General features: G+C 36.8%; 1 protein-coding gene across 1 annotated transcript in view; it reads left to right on the top strand.

The window, feature by feature from the left end:
* Positions 1–19,998, top strand: part of FNDC7 (fibronectin type III domain containing 7) — a 131,868-nt gene that overhangs the window by 3,515 nt on the left and 108,355 nt on the right. Inside the window, exons 4-5 of the mRNA XM_044086065.1 lie at positions 1,056–1,313; positions 12,690–12,950. Coding sequence (XP_043942000.1) covers positions 1,056–1,313; positions 12,690–12,950 — 519 coding nt within the window. The remainder of the gene's footprint in view (positions 1–1,055; positions 1,314–12,689; positions 12,951–19,998) is intronic.

Here is a 19,998-nt window from a genome sequence, read left to right on the forward strand (position 1 = left end):
AATTTAGTCAAGTTCTTTTGCAGTCATATCTGTAACACATGTAATCAGTCTATACATTTTCAAATCACCTGCATTTAGACTGTAGAACACCTCAGATGAAAAAGATAGATCTGAAAGATGCAATCTAAACAAGTATGGGGCACCCTGACTGCAACCTAAAATTTCTCCTGTCCAATTGCTATATGATACTTGCCATGTCTTATCTGCAAGCCATGCAGCTGTCCATCTTATGACCCTATCAAATGCTGAAGTTAAGCCTATATAAATGACATCACAACACTATTTTTCATTTATAGCTGTTATTAGTTATAGAACACCACATTACAGGTAGTAATAGATTGATTTTCAACATATGCATGCTGATATATGGCTTCAAGTACCTTTCGAATTCTGACAATAATTTATCCAAAATAAGCTTCTCTATTATTTTTCACAACATGAAAGTAAACTTATGTTTGTATGACTCTGGGTTTCTCCTTCTCCCCTTTTCCTTAAAGACAGGTTTAATAGGGGCATGACCCCAATCGTGAGGAATTTCCCCACATTTAAATAACCTAGTGAAGAACTCATATAATGTTCTTGTTCAGTCTTGTATGCTGTCATAGTTTATATCTAAAGTGATTGGCATGTGAAATGTAGTGTTTGCCTGCTATTCTTGGCTGTCTTTCCTTGTGATATATGATCCTATTGGACTAATATCCAAAGATTGTGTGCAATGGCATACAGCAGATGCAGATAAAGCAAAGAAAACTGAACAATGTGCTCACCCACATTTCTGATATTATTTGATAGAAGTTCAGATACTGTGAAAATAAGTACAGTGTCTAAGTATTAATAATATTGGCATTTTTTCATCAGGTGTCAATGAATATTTTAAATTACATAATAATTTTGTTTTATAATATAGTATGCAACCTTAGAATTATCTTTTGCTATTGAGTGAAAGAAAAAAGTATCACTTGTTAGCAGTCTGCAGATACTGTCACTTGATTTTGTTGGCAAAAAATAGCATAATGATATTTTTAAGACTGCACTGACTACTTTTTTTTCTTTAGCTCCTGAAGTACCTGTGGCCGATAAAGTTTATTCCAAGATTAGCAATGGCATCACAGCAGAATGGGCAGCTGTTCCTGGAGCCCTTCAATATGAGCTACGAGCAGAAGCTAACCATACATTATATACTGAAACAAATGTTACCGAATCACCAGGAACAGTGATGGGGCTGTACCCTGCAACACCATATGCTGTTACAATTAGATCGATTAACGTGGGAGGAAAGAGCCAGCCATCACGGCCCATGAAAGCAACAACAGGTAACATGGGTAGATAAGTGAAACACACAGACAGAGAAAAGGTTGAAAAAATGTCAGTGGCAGTTTTTAAAGAGTGTCAGATATATTATTCTTTTATGAAATGCATAATGATAGCTGTAAAGAGAAACACTGTGTTGTAGCTTAGTGGACATGACACAGTGAGCTAGGTTGGAGATGATTATCTGTACATCTGCCTTCCATCTTTGAACTAGTGTGTTTTTTTTTAATCAGACTTCTGTTGCAGAGAGTGGAGCTATGGTTGCCCAAGTGTAGCATAGTCTCTTTTTTATGTAGGGGCAAGCTGCTAGAATATGATTGATTAAAATAATGGCTGTCCTTTCAATGCAGGCCATACACAGATAGGCCAAAGGTCTCTGGGATGCTGCATAGCTAGTACTTTGAGTTCTGTTACTCTGTACTTTTAGAGTTACTGACCTATACACTACATCCTTAAGATTCACACATCCTGCCATCTAAGATAGGAGTAGGTCGTTCGCATAGAACTGAAACAAAGGATATAGGATGCTCAGATTCACACATCCTGCCATCTAAGATAGGATTAGGTCGTTCACATGGAAATGAAACAAAGGATACAGGATGCTCGAACAGTAACTGACAAGTAAAGTGAGTAAGCATGGGGAGAAAGAACATGCTGATAGATATGGAAAACAAGTATGAATCATCTTAAAAGCTAACAAACGGTGAATGTATTCACTGGAAAGGTCATACATAAGGTGGACAATAGACAGCAGTATAAATAATACTTAATTTTAGATTAGTTTATCTTTCTCTTGTTTGATAGCAACTTCCAACATTTATTACTGATTTTCCAAAGAAACCATAAGTGTCTCAAAGCATTTCAGATATCTTGTTAAAGATAACTCAGGGAGTCTGATAAGAATGACTTTGTGCTGTCATTAGCTAGTTGGCATTTGTGTTTTGAACTCAGTCATAGTTTTGTCTGTTTTGGAAGCTGTTAATACATACGCTGGGCAGTTTAAACATGCCTGTAGGGAATTTCTGTGTTGGAGCATAACCTGGGTTTTGTTTATAGTGGATCTTGTGTAGTTAGTGCAGAGACAACATGATATGAAACACAGCAACAGCCTATAGACTAGTAAGGTAGTTATTTGAATACTGTAAATGAATGGAGAAGCCTTCAATGGGATAAAATTTGTGAAAATATGGTAAGATCATGACCCTGCTTCAGCTCACATATCTTCTAACTTCAATTGTAGTTGGTTTCTTCCCATTCTGACCCCTCTTTTCATCACATAAGTAAACATATATGACTGAAAGGGGTAACAGGGATATAAAGAAGATTTAAAATGTTATGAGATAATTGTTTTGGGCCATGTTCATTAGAGATATGTTTAAAAGTGAAGGAAAATAAATTAACTATGGATATTGTAAAATAATACATAACTACTAATGATACTGTTATCTCAACCAGTTTTATTCGTGCATGTAGCCAGCAGATTGTGCATTACTTTTTGAATAGGCTTTTAACATTACTGGGTTGCCATAACAAGCTTGCTTTAGTCTCCCACTGGGGTGAGTTGAGAGGATTTCATTTGTACCAAGTAATTGCTCCTCCTTCTGTTCCCTGGTTCCCTAAATGCTGCACAAACCTCTTAGACTGGACATTTATCCTGTATTCCTCCAGCCAATGGCTGACAGCTATTCACTCATAAGGTCTGCCACTACCTTCAAGAAAGTTAAAACATGAAGAACAGCAAGAACAGTTCTGTCTTTCTTCTCCCTGTTTACTGCTGCTGACTCATCATGACCTTTTACCTATCATGCAGCACAGGCTCCTTGGGCATCACAAGGAGATGATGTCACCATCCCAGGACAGTCTTTAATGCATTAGATTTACTGCTGAATTTCTAAATTTCTATTTAAGAATTTGCTATTATTCCTGTTAGCTCAAAGGGATCCCGCATAAACTAATATATCTATGTCTTTTTTTGTTAAGCTTTCTTTCTTGTATCTTTCCTTGGGCTATGTGGTTGGTGTGCCGAGATATGGCAACAGCAACCAACAGCAGTAACAAAATGATAAACAAACCACAAGAACAGGATGCAGGATACAGCAGATTTATTCCGGTACCTCGGCCCAACAGCCTTCAAAGGAATAAACATCAAGCCACCAGATGCATTATATATACTGGTGCTACCCAACAATCAACAATTAAACAATTAAATATGATTGAAATGGTATTAAACAACTCCAGAGAGTTAAAGGTACAGACAAAATTTTATACAAATATAAAAAAAAACACATAAAGCTTAGAATACATTGAATTATTCATTACAAGACACAAGAAGAATACTATTAGATGTTTAAATTCACTTCCAGATTCAAACCTCGAGGTTTTAAAGTACCATATTTCAAAATGAATCTACTTTCTAGATTTAAAAGACTCTGCTGAAAATTACCTCCATAGTATACATTGGGTTTGGCTAAAGCACAAAAAAATAATGAGTCAATAGACCCATTATGTACTGTGTGAAAATGTTCAAATATAGGGCTATTTATCCTAGCATTGCGAACATCGCCAATGTGTTCTAATATATGTTTTTTTAATTCGCTTTTTGTCTGACCTATATAATATTTTGGCAAAGTACAATCACAACCAATAATGTAAACTACACCACAGGAACTGCAATTAAACTTGTTTTGTGCAAAATATTTAACCCCATTAATGGTACTACCTGATAGGTTTTTCACTCTCACACATATCTTACATTTGCCACATTTAAACATACTATATTGAATATCAGAATCCATCAAAGAAACATCACTTAGCAGATGTCTAGGTTTAAGAATTTCCTTAAGATTTGCATATCTGCCATATGAAAAGGAAACATGTTCAGGAAAAAGATGCCCAATCTCCTCATTTTTATGGACAATAGGCCACAAGAAATTGACAATGTTACATAAAGTGTCCGAAAATAGAGAGTATTTAGTAACAAAAAATAATCTATCATCATTATTTGTATCCACCTGTTTATGAATTAGATTCTTGTAAGATAACTTTGTAACATGATACTTTAAATTAGAATCAAATCTTGCACGATTCCTCCTAATTAAAATCTCAAAATAACCCCTATCCAACAGTCTCTTACAAACATTGTCAAATTCCAATTTCAAAAGCCTATGTTCAGAAGTATGTTCATATGTTCGTTTAAATTCACCATAAGGAAGGGCCTCAATAAGATGCATAGGATGTGCACTAGATGCATGCAAAAAATTATTAGAAGCTACTTCCTTCCTATATGGTTTAAATTGGACAATTCCTTGTTTGTCCACATATAACAAAATATCCAAAAATTGGATTTCATGTTTGTTAATAACATGTGTGAACTCTAAACCAAACCTATTTTGGTGAAGATCTACCATAAATTTGTCAAAATCTGAAACGTCACCTCTACAGATGAAAATTAAATCATCAATAAATCTGTAGTAGGAGATAACATTTCTTTGAAAAAACAGTTCTGTCTTTCTTCTCCCTGTTTACTGCTGCTGACTCATCATGACCTTTTACCTATCATGCAGCACAGGCTCCTTGGGCATCACAAGGAGATGATGTCACCATCCCAGGACAGTCTTTAATGCATTAGATTTACTGCTGAATTTCTAAATTTCTATTTAAGAATTTGCTATTATTCCTGTTAGCTCAAAGGGATCCCGCATAAACTAATATATCTATGTCTTTTTTTGTTAAGCTTTCTTTCTTGTATCTTTCCTTGGGCTATGTGGTTGGTGTGCCGAGATATGCTCTGTATATTCCAATTAGTAAGCAAAACAGGCTTTGCTGGGGACCCTTCTCTGATAACGTTAGGGGAAATAACGTCTCATGATGATGACTACAAGGTGGTGCAAAGCATATGAAGGGCAAAATTGGGAAATTTAGGGACAATAATAAAACTGAAGTGTAATTCACAGAGCTATAAAGCCATTACAGAACTTGTTTTAAAATTTTGACTTTATACATAATTCCTGAATAAGCAGGTCTGAGAAGGATTTAATTGTAGCTTCTGTTACTGGTAATGATGAATTGATAGTCTGTTGGAACTGACATATACAGAGTTGCTTTCTCTTGCATTGCCTACAGCACTGCTTGACATTTAACTAGTAATTTGATCCCGTACCTCATACATAAGCACTGCAGAAATGTGACACTTATCGGCTTGTAGGTGTCCTAGTTATAGATCCCTGTGATCTACTTCTATCTTAGTCTTTTACATTATGTGCCTGCAGATTTTTACAAAAATCGGTGTGCTAAATGTTTATAGGAGTGGTTAGCTTTCAAGAGCTATGGTTATATTAAACATTTATGTGAAAGGTCAGCTGGGTATACACAAGGTCACTTAGTACTTCCATGTCATAGTTGTAGTGATGAGATCAAATGTGGTTTGTGACCCCAAAATAGCCACAAACCACACTTGTGAAGTTTTTTTAATGAGATGCCAATGACATTTTTACTATTTATTTTAGGAAGTGTTGATGGTGCATGTCTAAGCAGCCTACGATAATTCTGTTGTAGCACACAAAGGTTCCTTCTTAAACCCTGGTACGGAGCTCAATGTGTTTAGGATATGAAGCAAAAGTGAAATCTGGCATTGAGGGTGCTATCAGGAATGGAAATCTGCCTGTAGTGCAGTGCTCTTAATAAGCAACGTGCTCAGAACGTACCTGGTTACAGGAGGAACTACAAGCATTACACTAGTGCAGTGCTCTTAATAAGCAACGTGGTCAGAACATACCTGGTTACAGGAGGAACTACAAGCATTACACTTTTTGTAGCTTTAATTTAGCATCTCTATCAAGAAGCAAGAGTCTTCAGAATTTATACTAAAAGCTATGTAATATTTAACATGCCAAGAGTGGGAACATGCAGTCTTATGGTTTTCACTACAAAAACTACTGCAAGAAGATAACTAAAAAAAAAAGTTTAGTCGTGGTAAAACTGTTAAAAACTGTGCATTCTTTAGTGGGTGAAAGACTTTACTTCCCAGAATGGGCACAGTCTGACATATTACAAAGAAATGGAAAAGGCCATTTTGAAATGCAGTCCAATAATAAGTCTGTAGACCCTCTTGAAATATTGTACAATACCTTTAAAAATCTGACAGTATCAATACACAGCAGGGGAGTATATACCATTCTCCCCACAATCATTTTCTGCTGCCAGTACTAGGAAGCACATTTTGTCCTACCAAGAACATTCAACTGCAATTGTAAGGTATATATGTCAATCTGAATTGTCATTCAAGGTTTCCTCCTGTATCAATTTTTGTCTTAAAGAACAGAAATTTCCTTTGTGTCGATGTTTATTATATGGCACATGATGACCTATTCCACGTTTAGCTACTGTGATGCATTTTTTCTGATTATTACTCAGGCAATTAACATGATCAGTTAGCTGAGATTGTGTTATTGCAACAAGGGTCATCTATTCTCAGTTGTCTTGAAACTATTATGCCAACAAACTTAGTTTTCCCAGCAGAAGACTGCTTCCAAAATAGAATACAATACAGCATTGTTTTTCGGAACAGAGCTGTCACAAAACTCCTAGCAGCGGATTCTTTCTAAGTTATATAATTAAGTTTAAGTGATTAAAGTGATTAAAGTGATTTAAAGTGATTCTTTTAGTAGGAGAAAGAGCAGTTTCTCCACAGATCTGGTCTTGGAGTATTGTGACATATTTGTGCACACTCATGCACAAACACACACATAATCACTTATATACACACATACCCTCCACACACACATGAAGAATCACGTGAATTTATGCAGACACAGCCAAAGACACACACACACACGCGCGCACACACACACACACACACACACACACACACACACACACACACATAAAATTATGTGAATGAATGCAGACACTCGTTTGATAGTTGTAGCAGAAAAGCCTGGCATCAGTATGAAGTTTGAGAAGGGTTGGAGCCATACTTTACCACATACAAATTATGCAGCAGAGATACAAAGAGAGTACAGAGTTTTTTTTTTCTTAAGGATCATCAGTTTTAGTACGTTGGTTTACATTGACTTTGCATGTTGTACAAGTTTTGCAAACATCCCCACCACTGCTATGAAAGAAACCCCACATAATGCATTACATACCTTTACTAATCGCACAACTAAAATCTGCGAATGTGAAAGGTCATCTCCTCACAAAAATAGCATAAAATAAAATATGGTTTTCTGCATATGGAGGATTTTTTTTTTGTTTATGTACTTGTGAAATGTTGATTTGATGTGGGTTAATGTCTTTAGGTATTTCAGTATGGGGGGCTTTGGTTTTAATAAATGATACAAAGAAAATTTCAGTTCATTTATCTAAGGCCAAGACTCGATGTGTAGTTTATTTTTAAAAGCAATTTTTTTAGGGTGGCTGAAGGCAGATTGGAGTCGTTACCTAATGCTGGATAGACTGATCGTCAGGTGGTGCACAAAATACTCATTTGTGTTCTTTGACCTGCAACATAAATACTGAATATTATATTTCTGCTGAGAATGAATTCCCACTGAGAATTTAAACAAAGCAGTTTCACACACCTCTATAGATAACAGTCTAATATACAGAATAAAAGCTAGAAAGGCTTTTTGTCTCACCCTTTTTATGAAGCTAATGTTTTGTAGGCTTGTTTTTACCCTAAGGCTGTCTGGTCGCACTGTGCATGCTGTGACCTGGATATGAGCTTAATCAGGGGTGTAACCTCCCCACCCCTCGTCACGCAAGAACATTCAATGAAAGACACAGGAAGGCTCAAAAGATCATTCATCACTCTTAAGGTGTTGATATATTATATATAACTCATTGTGTGTTACTTACTTGTGTAACATAACAAAAAGCTTTTAGTTGGAATTTGGAAGTTTTTGAAGTTTTCTCACTCTCTCTGTTCAAAAAAAGCCCCAAACAGCACCTAATGACACACTGGCCAACCCTGACTTCTCGGTTAAGGATTTATCACCCCTCTCTCTATGAGAAGTATGTGTAACATATGACTCGTTACCCCTCTATGCTTTCAATCTTTATACCCCTCCCCGGTCCTCTCCCTTACCCTTTTACATCTTACTGTATTTCTTTGGTTTCTGTCCTACCATACATTTGACACTATGTCAGGGGAATCTGGGGATTATTCTTGTCTAAGTCACTCTGACTATACTACCCCTTCTCACCTAGGCTGTTGGTCATGCTTTTGTCTTGTACATCCCTGTTTCTGAATACTTATTTGTATTCCTTCCTGCTTTAAAGTGCTGTATTTAACTTTGACTTTCTCTAATGCCCGTTTACTATGAGTCTATTAACTCTTATCAGCCTTGTTATTTGTGTTACCTATTACAAGTTATACTTTTCCATGTTTATTATCTGAATGATTGGAGCTTTTCTCCCCGGGCCTCCGCTGAAAATGGACATGTATCTAATCAGATCATCCCGGTCAACAAATGTAAAATAAATAATAATTAAAATGAAATAAATGTCATCTGGCTTAAAAAAGGCAATCTTTTTGTATAACTGCTCTGTATTGTTTACATCATATTATCAGCTGGTTAGTTTTTCTTAGTGTAACTTACTGAAAGTGAACATTTTGCTAAAGCTTTGGATGGGCCATTATAATGGTAAATGCCATTCTGTAACTCATAAGGGAAAAATAATAAGCAATATTATGTCACATTTGTATATATTCCACTCTGAAGAGCATAGAGACCTCCTTAATTATGAGCTTAGACCCAATCCCAATACTGTTATTATGAACATTAATTAATTATTGCATTGACCCTAATGGAAGCTATCATATTTTCAGTGCGTACCTTTGGGATAGTTTAGCCCAGCTAGTTACAAATAGATGTGCACAAAAACAATATTTAGGATGTGCCACCATGTCAATAAACATCATGAAAAGTTTCATAAACTATGCTATGTGGCTGATACATCTTCCACATGTGTAGCAATTCATAAAATAGAAAACCAATGGAGATGAATCATATCGAGATGAGGATACAGAACATATATGGCAGTAAGGGATCTCTGCCTTACAGACACACGCACACACACACACACACACACACACACACACACACACACACACACACACACACACACACGCACGCACACACGCACATGCACACACGCACACACACACACACACACACACACACACACACACACACACACACACACACACACACACACACACGTCCAAAACCGATACTTTCACATTCACTTGACAGCTACACTTCTGAATATTGCAAAAAAAAAAAGCTGTCACATTAGTCATGCATTACCATATACTCCTCCTAATCTGATTTTATGTTGACTGCTTCTTTCATCTGCAGATTTTAACAGTTCACAGTGTTTGTATACCTCAGGACTCATCCTGCATTTGAATAAATAGCATGTTTGCAATGTCTGCATATGACCATATGCACTTGCCAGGTGACCTAATAAATATAGAACATAAATAGACTCAGATAAGAATACCATAACACAGTATTACTCTTTCTGATCATTCATTGCAAAACTCTGAGTCCACATACCATATCCCAAATGATCAGTATCACTGTAGTTGTTACAAGGTTGTTTTTCAAATTTATTTTATGTTGTATTACTATGTAGTACCTCTCCAACATCCCTTCAGGAATATAGCAAGTCTATAGGTATGTGTAACAACTGAACCCACTTACAAATGTCCTGTAGAAGAGGGATGGCACATACAGAGGAAAAATATGTTGATTCCTGATCCATTATATGGATTGGGGTATAGAGCAGAGAGGAACAGTGGTTTTATCCTATGGAACACAGTTGAGTGTTTTTGCTATATCTAACATCCCTTCTGCCAGTGATGTGTGGGTCAGCAGATATCTTCATGACACAAAGACTGAGATGGCAGTAGGAGATATTGCTAATCATACTATCCTGCAGAGGTATCTGTATGAGCTGTATTACTGGTCCATGGTTAAGAGGGTGTTATTTAAGGGCGGGAACAATATTGTCATTCATTTCAGGGCATTAAACCATGGATATCATTATGCGACAGACATTGAACTTATAGCAGCAGCTTCCAGTGTTAAAGATTTAAGACTAACTATAGATAACCAGTTTGAGTTCAACAGCCCTCTTTTGTCTTGCGTAAATGTTATGGGATAATGAAGGATATTCTGAGGGTTTACTATTATAATCCTGAAGTTCACTTCATCGACTAGTGGTACATAGAAGTGCAATTTCAAAGGGGCTGTAAATCGAATGTATACTTATAGAACCTGCATCAAGGAACACCAAACCAAAATAACAATGAATTTGGAACCATCGGTATTAACATGGTTCGAAATGGGGACGTGAAATCATTTTCACTTTTGACAATATGGTTTGGTGACATGAAGAAAACGCACAAGTGCATTTCAGGGTTTTGATAGTAAACCTATTCTGAGAACTATTAGTAACAGGAATAGCAAGGAGATGTTACCTGTATTCGACACCCTAATTAGGCCACATAAAGATTACAGTAGACTGATGTGTGTTTGTACCAAATCCTTTATTTATAGTCTTGAAAAAATCTAGAAAAGGTTGGTCTTTGTGGTGTGCCTTTTAAAGATAGACTCGAGACATTAAATGTATATTTAGTTGCATATAAACTGATGACAGGTGATGTTATATTATTTTTAAGTGTCTTAATAATGAAAATATGTCATTGGAATTTGGTGTTGTATTTATTGACCACTGCAAGGAACAGGAATTTATTAGTCAATGCATCTGTTGCTTTCCATGAAGATAAGAATAATAGCTTTGTGTGCAGCAGAGGCAGGCTGTGGAATTCCTTACCACTAAATATAAATGCATCTTCCTCTCTTGCTTCATTTAAGACAAGTTTAGCTAATTAGACTGGAGAGTCAGTTTATGATAGAAAACTTTATGAATGCAAACTTCTAGGTGGCCTCTCTTGAGGCTTTGAGTTTGCCATAAGCGTTACATTGAACACTGAATATATAATTTGCTAGTTTAAGTAACCATATTAGTATGAAAACACTGTGAAGTAATTATATAAGGATTAATAGGAGATAGGTTTTTAAACTGAAGGAATAAAAAGAAATTGGAATGAGTGGGAAGGTGGCAGTACAGTGTAATATAGGTGTAATATCATGTAAGGGCAGTAATTCAGTGCAGAAGACAGGTTAATGGCAGTGCAGACGTAGTGTGATGATAATAGTAACAGAGTGTCAAAGGTAGATAGGTTGACGCTAGTGTAGAGAGATGTGTTAAAAACATTTAAATAATGCTGTATGCATCAATCTTATCCCACTGTAGGCATGAACAGAGATTTGTACTGAGGTTTGAAAGAAGCAGAGTTTTGGGTAGCTCTGTTTTTAGGAAATAGTTGGTTCTAGTTTGCCAAGTAAATTAGCAGGTTCACTGACTCCATATTTGTATTTGGTTTTCTTTACTGAGTTTGGACAATGAAATGAGGATCTAAGTTCCCTGCATGGAGTGTAACAGGATAGCATCTTGTTAAGAACTGGGCAAGGGTTCCACATAACAATTTATGCGTAAAGTATTTTGTACAAATTTGACTTTGTTTCCAAGGAACACCCATGTGAGTTGGTGAGCACAGCAAGGTGGACTTGCTACAGACTGTATTATTCTCATATATGCTGATGTAAGTAGCTTGGTTGCCTTGCTATTTAGGTTTACAGTGGTTACTATTCCATATAGTATATTGAACAGTAGCAGAGACCGAGTCAATGTTTTCTTTGTGGGCAGTGATAGACTGCAGCCTAGCTGGTAGAGTAATCTATTTTTGTTTCCTTTATATTATTCTGTATATGTCTTCTAAATGGATAAGACTGGAAGATTTTTTTTTTTGGATAAGTTTAAAACAAGAAACTTGTTCCAGAGCAGACCTTTTCTGGCAAAGGTCAGTCACCAAAACCCAAACTGTTTATTCATAGCCCCTCAAACTTATTTATTTCATACTGCAGTAGTATCTTAGTTACAAAGCAAGTTCAGTATATTTGTTATCTGAAATCCCTTAAACTTTTCTTTTATGGAACTGAGATGATTTATACCCCATTTCCTTGCCTTTTCCCCCTCAGACATAGGTGCAGCTGTCAAACTTCATTCAGAGGGCTGGAGGTCAGTGGGGAATTTTGGGGGGGGTGAGAGGGAGGGTAGATATCTCTGTGATCCACAAAACAAGCTAAAATATATTTTTTAACATTTTACTTTTTTTGTTTGATTTACAACTGGTGACAAATAAATATGATAGGAATAACTCACATGAATCAACATGAATCTTGCTATTAAAAAAAACTAACAAAAAAAACTTTGTTTAAAACTATTTATTTTGAATTTTACAGTTCCAGCAGCTTCTGTGATCTCTTCTTATTCTCCCAGTTCTGACACAATTGTCGCTAACTGGGACATCATTCCAGCTGCTGTTGGATACTCTGTAACTATCATGAGGGCCGATGGTGAGGGTGTGAAAATGAAGTACAACACCACAGGAACAAATTTTACGTTTACAGGATTGGAACCGGATGTGCTGTATACCATAGTGATTCATGCAGTCGATGCCACCGGGATACCTGGAGATGACTTTACATCCAATCAAGAAACACGTAAGCATTTTGTTATCTTAAAAACTGAGTTACTCTTCATAAATGTTCATTAACAAGTAAGGGTTACTAGAACTTATTACTAAAGAAACAGTTATATTATAGTTTGGATTGTAATATATTTGTTTGCATTTTTCATTATCACATCCTCACCACCAGCATTTTGAGCACCAGTTTGCCTACCTCTGTCCTAAGTATTTCACAGGCCTATTCACCTCCTACAGGAAGTGAAAGTCATGAGTGCTAAGCATACTTTTCAAATATCCCTTGTCCATTGTTTAATTTTCTGGTAAATCACTGAAGATTGCTGTCAGTAAATAATGGCATTCATTTGTTTTTTACACTTCTTATTGTTCAAAAATACATGCTGATGCAAAACCTGCTGTTCTGTTAACTTTTTAAGAGAATTAGAGTAATATCTAAACATTGCCCCAATTTTGGTCCTTTGTCCTACCATTATTTTTGCTTTGTGCAAAAGTTTTGTGAGCTATAGAACACAATGTAGGCTTTGGGGGGGAGGTTTCTTATTTTTGTCTAGTACTTCATCCTTCCGAGGCAGGCATGCAAAGATTGTGGCTAGCAGTTTGGCACTCAGTTTATTTGAAAATTGCATTCAGTATAAGGAATCAGTCACTCCCTCACATATGTTAAGCTGCTTTTTGTGACAGTTTCTGTCATCGCAAGTAGGGATACTACTACAGTGGGAACGAGGGAGTCTGCACTCAACTCACAAACCATGAGGAAGGTAAGCTGGACAAAATCTTCTCTACATTCAGCTATCTCCCATGCTGTGATCTGAACCCAGGTCACAAGTCACACAAATACGTACTTTGCTTCAGCAACATTAGGCCATCTACTGTTTGCTTCATTACTAATGTAGTGCTTCACTGTTTCTGAAAATAGCAAATAAGTCCATAAGGCTCTGACCTGCTCAATGACACTGCTTCACCATACTCATATGAAGCTAAAAAACCAAGAAGGGTCTAGACCATGATAACACAACTTGCCCACCTAGTCTATCCCTTTCTCTGCTCACTGAATAAGCTTCATACCATAAGTTATCCAGCAGTATGTTTCTCTGTACCACATACACAAATTGTATTATATCTGTCTCACGCATTCTTGAATTCACTTGTTGGTTTCTTCCATTTATAATTTCCTAAGAAGGCTTTCCAATCATCTATCACACTTTCTCTGAAACTTTTTCCCTTACAGTTCTCTCAGGTGCCCCTCTGTATCTGTAAATATGCCTTCTTATTTGCATACACTTTTTGTAAAAGATTGCACCCACTTAGATTATCTTGATTCCAGTGAAGTGCATTGAGTGTTTCTGTATATATTTCTTCAGTTCATGAAAGATTATCTCCTGTGGCCTTTTTAGCTGAAACTGATACATTGAAAAGGCTTTGCTAAGTGTGTTCATAACGTACGTGAGGTTTGTCAGCCTTGGTGGTAGTTATACTAGGGAGGAAAATGCCAAAAAAAAAAGATATTGAATAAACCATGGGGTAGTATACACAGAACCTTGATTTATATATGGAATAAACCATGGGGTAGTTTACACAGAACCTTGATTTATATATGGAATAAACCATGGGGTAGTTTACACAGAACCTTGATTTATATATGGAATAAACCATGGGGTAGTTTACACAGAACCTTGATTTATATATGGAATAAACCATGGGGTAGTTTACACAGAACCTTGATTTATATATGGAATAAACCATGGGGTAGTTTACACAGAACCTTGATTTATATATGGAATAAACCATGGGGTAGTTTACACAGAACCTTGATTTATATATGGAATAAACCATGGGGTAGTATACACAGAACCTTGATTTATATATGGAATAAACCATGGGGTAGTTTACACAGAACCTTGATTTATATATGGAATAAACCATGGGGTAGTTTACACAGAACCTTGATTTATATATGGAATAAACCATGGGGTAGTTTACACAGAACCTTGATTTATATATGGAATAAAACCATGGGGTAGTTTACACAGAACCTTGATTTATATATGGAATAAACCATGGGGTAGTTTACACAGAACCTTGATTTATATATGGAATAAACCATGGGGTAGTTTACACAGAACCTTGATTTATATATGGAATAAACCATGGGGTAGTTTACACAGAACCTTGATTTATATATGGAATAAACCATGGGGTAGTTTACACAGAACCTTGATTTATATATGGAATAAACCATGGGGTAGTTTACACAGAACCTTGATTTATATATGGAATAAACCATGGGGTAGTTTACACAGAACCTTGATTTATATGTGGAATAAACCATGGGGTAGTTTACACAGAACCTTGATTTATATATGGAATAAACCATGGGGTAGTTTACACAGAACCTTGATTTATATATGGAATAAACCATGGGGTAGTATACACAGAACCTTGATTTATATATGAAATAAACCATGGGGTAGTATACACAGAACCTTGATTTATATATGGAATAAACCATGGGGTAGTTTACACAGAACCTTGATTTATATATGGAATAAACCATGGGGTAGTTTACACAGAACCTTGATTTATATATGGAATAAACCATGGGGTAGTTTACACAGAACCTTGATTTATATATGGAATAAACCATGGGGTAGTTTACACAGAACCTTGATTTATATATGGAATAAACCATGGGGTAGTTTACACAGAACCTTGATTTATATATGGAATAAACCATGGGGTAGTTTACACAGAACCTTGATTTATATACGGAATAAACCATGGGGTAGTATACACAGAACCTTGATTTATATATGGAATAAACCATGGGGTAGTTTACACAGAACCTTGATTTATATATGGAATAAACCATGGGGTAGTTTACACAGAACCTTGCTTTATATATGGAATAAACCATGGGGTAGTTTACGCAGAACCTTGATTTATATGTGGAATAAACCATGGGGTAGTTTACACAGAACCTTGATTTATATATGGAATAAACCATGGGGTAGTTTACACAGAACCTTGATTTATATGTGGAATAAACCATGGGGTAGTTTACACAGAACCTTGATTTATATGTGGAATAAACCATGGGGTAGTTTACACAGAACCTTGATTTATATATGGAATAAACCATGGGGTAGTTTACACAGAACCTTGATTTATATATGGAATAAACCATGGGGTAGTTTACACAGAACCTTGATTTATATATGGAATAAACCATGGGGTAGTTTACACAGAACCTTGATTTATATACGGAATAAACCATGGGGTAGTTTACACAGAACCTTGATTTATATACGGAATAAACAATGGGGTAGTTTACACAGAACCTTGATTTATATATGGAATAAACCATGGGGTAGTTTACACAGAACCTTTATTTATATATGGAATAAACCATGGGGTAGTTTACACAGAACCTTGATTTATATATGGAATAAACCATGGGGTAGTTTACACAGAACCCTGATTTATATATGGAATAAACCATGGGGTAGTTTACACAACCCTAATTTATAGATATCTTCAGAATGGGAAGCTTTTTATAAAGCCATGGCTTTCACTATCCACATTTACATATCGTTACACTTCTACATGGGTATAAATTGTCATTTTATATACCCCAGCTCATATTCTATCACATTTTTCCTATGTTTATTAAGTCACGTTTGATACACACCCCCAGACCGTGTACTATTGCTCCTCCTGTATAGTTAATCAGATATTACCCAACACCCCTTTCCTGACCACAGTCCTCTTGTGTGTGTCTGACGTTGTTTTATAAACTCTTTTTATGTCGCACCACTATCCTGCCATGCATTTAGGTGCACTTTATGCACATTGAACTATGCCCCATCACATTCTTTCTGCATGTGTGTAAAATGCCATTTTTCCACACACTGGCCTGTATTTTATCATATTTCATATGCACATATAAAGTTGCAGTTTGCACACATCTCCCCTTGTCTCATAACGGCTCTTGCAGGTTTAGCTATTTAGGGTATGGGATATAGGGGTTTAATGCATTGTGTTATAAAAGCAGGTTGTTGCAACTCTGAAAATTTTTCAAGACACTGAGGGATCACCCCTAGGAAGAAAATAAACCACAGAAATAATGTACTTTTTATAACAACAATTGTGTGATTCATTATTCTATAGTGTAGCAGTTACCACAGGGGACTGAAGCTATGAAGTGTTAGCAAACTGCTTCCTGCAGCCTAAGTTTGATTCTCTTGGCCTTCATTTGACTACTGTGTCACTTATTTAACCTGACTGTGCTCTGGGACAAAACTGAGCTAGGCTCCTGTATGGTCTCCTGGACCTGAAAACTATCTATGAATATATTTAAAATCATAGTTTTGTACATATCACCTTAGATACCATCATATTCCATGAATGTGTATAATGTCACATTTTACATACATTGCCATGTTTTATCTCACTCCCCATCTACGTGTGCATGTCTGTGTGTATATGTGTGTGCATGTATGCAAGCACATGTCTCTGTGTATGTGTGTGTGTGTGTGTGTGTGTGTGTGTGTGTGTGTGTGTGTGTATGTGTGTGTATGTGTGTGCATGTGTGCAAGCAGATGTCTGTGTGTGTGTGTGTGTGTGTGTGTGTATGCATGTGTGTGTGTATGCATGTGTGTGTGTGTGTGTGTGTGTGTGTGTGTGTGTGTGTGTGTGTGTGTGTGTGTGTGTGCATCCACATTCATGTGTGTGTGTGTGTGTGTGTGTGTGTGTGTGTGTGTGTGTGCGTGTGTGTGTGTGTGTGTGTGTGTGTGTGTGTGTGTGTGTGTGTGTGTGCTCGGGTGTGCATGTAAAAAATTCTTTACATATACTTGCATGTCTCATCACACTAGTTTTGGGTATATAAAGTAGCATTTTATACCCACTGCCCCTTATCTCATCACATTCCTTGACTAAGTAAGAGATTGGTTTGCACACACTACCTTTAGTTTCATCACACTCTTCGTGTGTATAAATCCTCATTTATGTAGTTATGGTTTGCATGCATTGTGACATGTATTTGCATATTCCTTGCATGTGTATAACGTTCAGTTTTACATAACATTACTCCATGACTCTTCAAACACCCTACCTGCATATAGCATTATCAGTCAGGTTTCATCAAATTCCCAACGTGCACAATGTCATATTTTATGCACACCACCCTGTATCTTGTCATACTCCTCAGGTGTGTATTAAAGACTCCCCATAGACACACTTCCTCTTGTCTCATTATAAATTGCTTGTGTGTATGAAGTTACAAATTACAGACACACCTACCAATATCTCCTGTTCTTCATATATGTGTAAGGCAGTGGTTTACTTGCACTGTTCTATGTGTCTTCAAGCTGTGCATATACTAAGTCATGCTAAGTCATATTTTATGCACATCTCACCAGGTTTCAAAATACTCCCTGTGTAGAAATAAATCACATTTTACGTGTACTACTCCAAGTCTCATCACACTCCATTCGTGTTTAAGTTTCATGCATTTCACCCATATTTCATTACACTGCTTTTGTGTGGGTATAAAAAAACATTAATGCTTACTAATCCATGTCACATTACACTTATCAGGTGTTAGCAAACCAGGTAATGTTCTGTATGTATGTGCAGACACCATCCTGTTTTATTACATTCCTTGTATGTGTATAAAGTCATGTTTTGTACTTTCAACCTCATGTACCTTAAGGGTTCTACCTCACATAAACGAAACCCCAAAACACCGACAACGCAATCACCGAAACCACATAACCAACAGTACAAAAACAGAAAATCCCACATGCCCGACAACGAAATAACCGATGGTACACAAACACGAAACCTCATACACTGCACACACCACAATCAAAACACATTCCCCGTCCAAAAACCACATACACAACACAAGCACACCAAAATCCCTACAAACCCACACTAAACCTCACATACACAACTACCTACAACCCTAACCCAAACCCTAACCCTAAGGTCCGTCACTACCGCACACTTACCTGGCCCGCTCCCTAACCCTAACTCACTTATCCCGCCCCTAACCCAAACACAATCACTACCGCACACTTACCTGACCTGCTCCCTAACCCTAACTCACTTATCCCGCCCCTAACCCAAACACAATCACTACCGCACACTTACCTGACCCGCTCCCTAACCCTAACTCACTTAACCCACAGACCGTCAATATCCACACTTACCTTACTCGCACCCTAACGTCCGTCACTACCGCATACTTACACAGCCTTTTCCCATGTCGGCATCCTCGGCGTCGGTGCTTTCATCCATTGGGTCGGTCTTCTGCACTGTCGATCTTCTGGGTCCCATTGCGTCGGTCTTCTGAGCTGTCGATCTTCTGGGACTCGCGATTTCCGTGTCAAAATGTTCCGGCGTGTCGTTTAAGTGAGGTAGAACCACCTTAAGTCATGTTTTAATACTGACCCATCCCATTATGGGCCTGACATGTATATAAATCCAGTTTCTGTAAACACTGTCCCAGTTTCTCATCAGTTAGTGTATTTAGAAATGTGGTGGAATGGATGGGTGCAGGGGGGCTTGTCCTTTCAAAAATTATTTTATGTGACAGTCGATGTTGTGCATTGTAGACTTTCTTTTTTCTGTTTTGCAGTTTGATTTAATTCAGTTTATGGAATAACTATGACTCCATCTCACTACACTTCTCATATATGTACACAATTGCATTTTACATGTTCCATCCCATTTGTTATCCCACTTTTCATGCATGTACATAATTACATTTTACAGATGACATCCCGTGTCTCATAACACTTCTTATACATGTACACCATTACATCTTACAGATGGCAGTCTATGTATCATTAAAGTTCTCATGTATGTAGACAGTTACATTTTACAGTTACCATTCAGTGTCTCATCACACTTCTTATGAATGCACACAATTACATTTTACAGATGCCATCCCATGTCTAGTCACACTTCTCATGCATGTATAAAATTACATTTTACAGATGCCATCCCAAGTGTCATCACACTTCTCATGCATGTACACAATTATATCTTACAGATGCCAA

This window comes from Protopterus annectens, chromosome 10.part0, assembly GCF_019279795.1.
Source record: "Protopterus annectens isolate FY-2018-M chromosome 10.part0, PAN1.0, whole genome shotgun sequence".
In the NCBI taxonomy this organism is placed as follows: Eukaryota; Metazoa; Chordata; order Ceratodontiformes; family Protopteridae; genus Protopterus; species Protopterus annectens.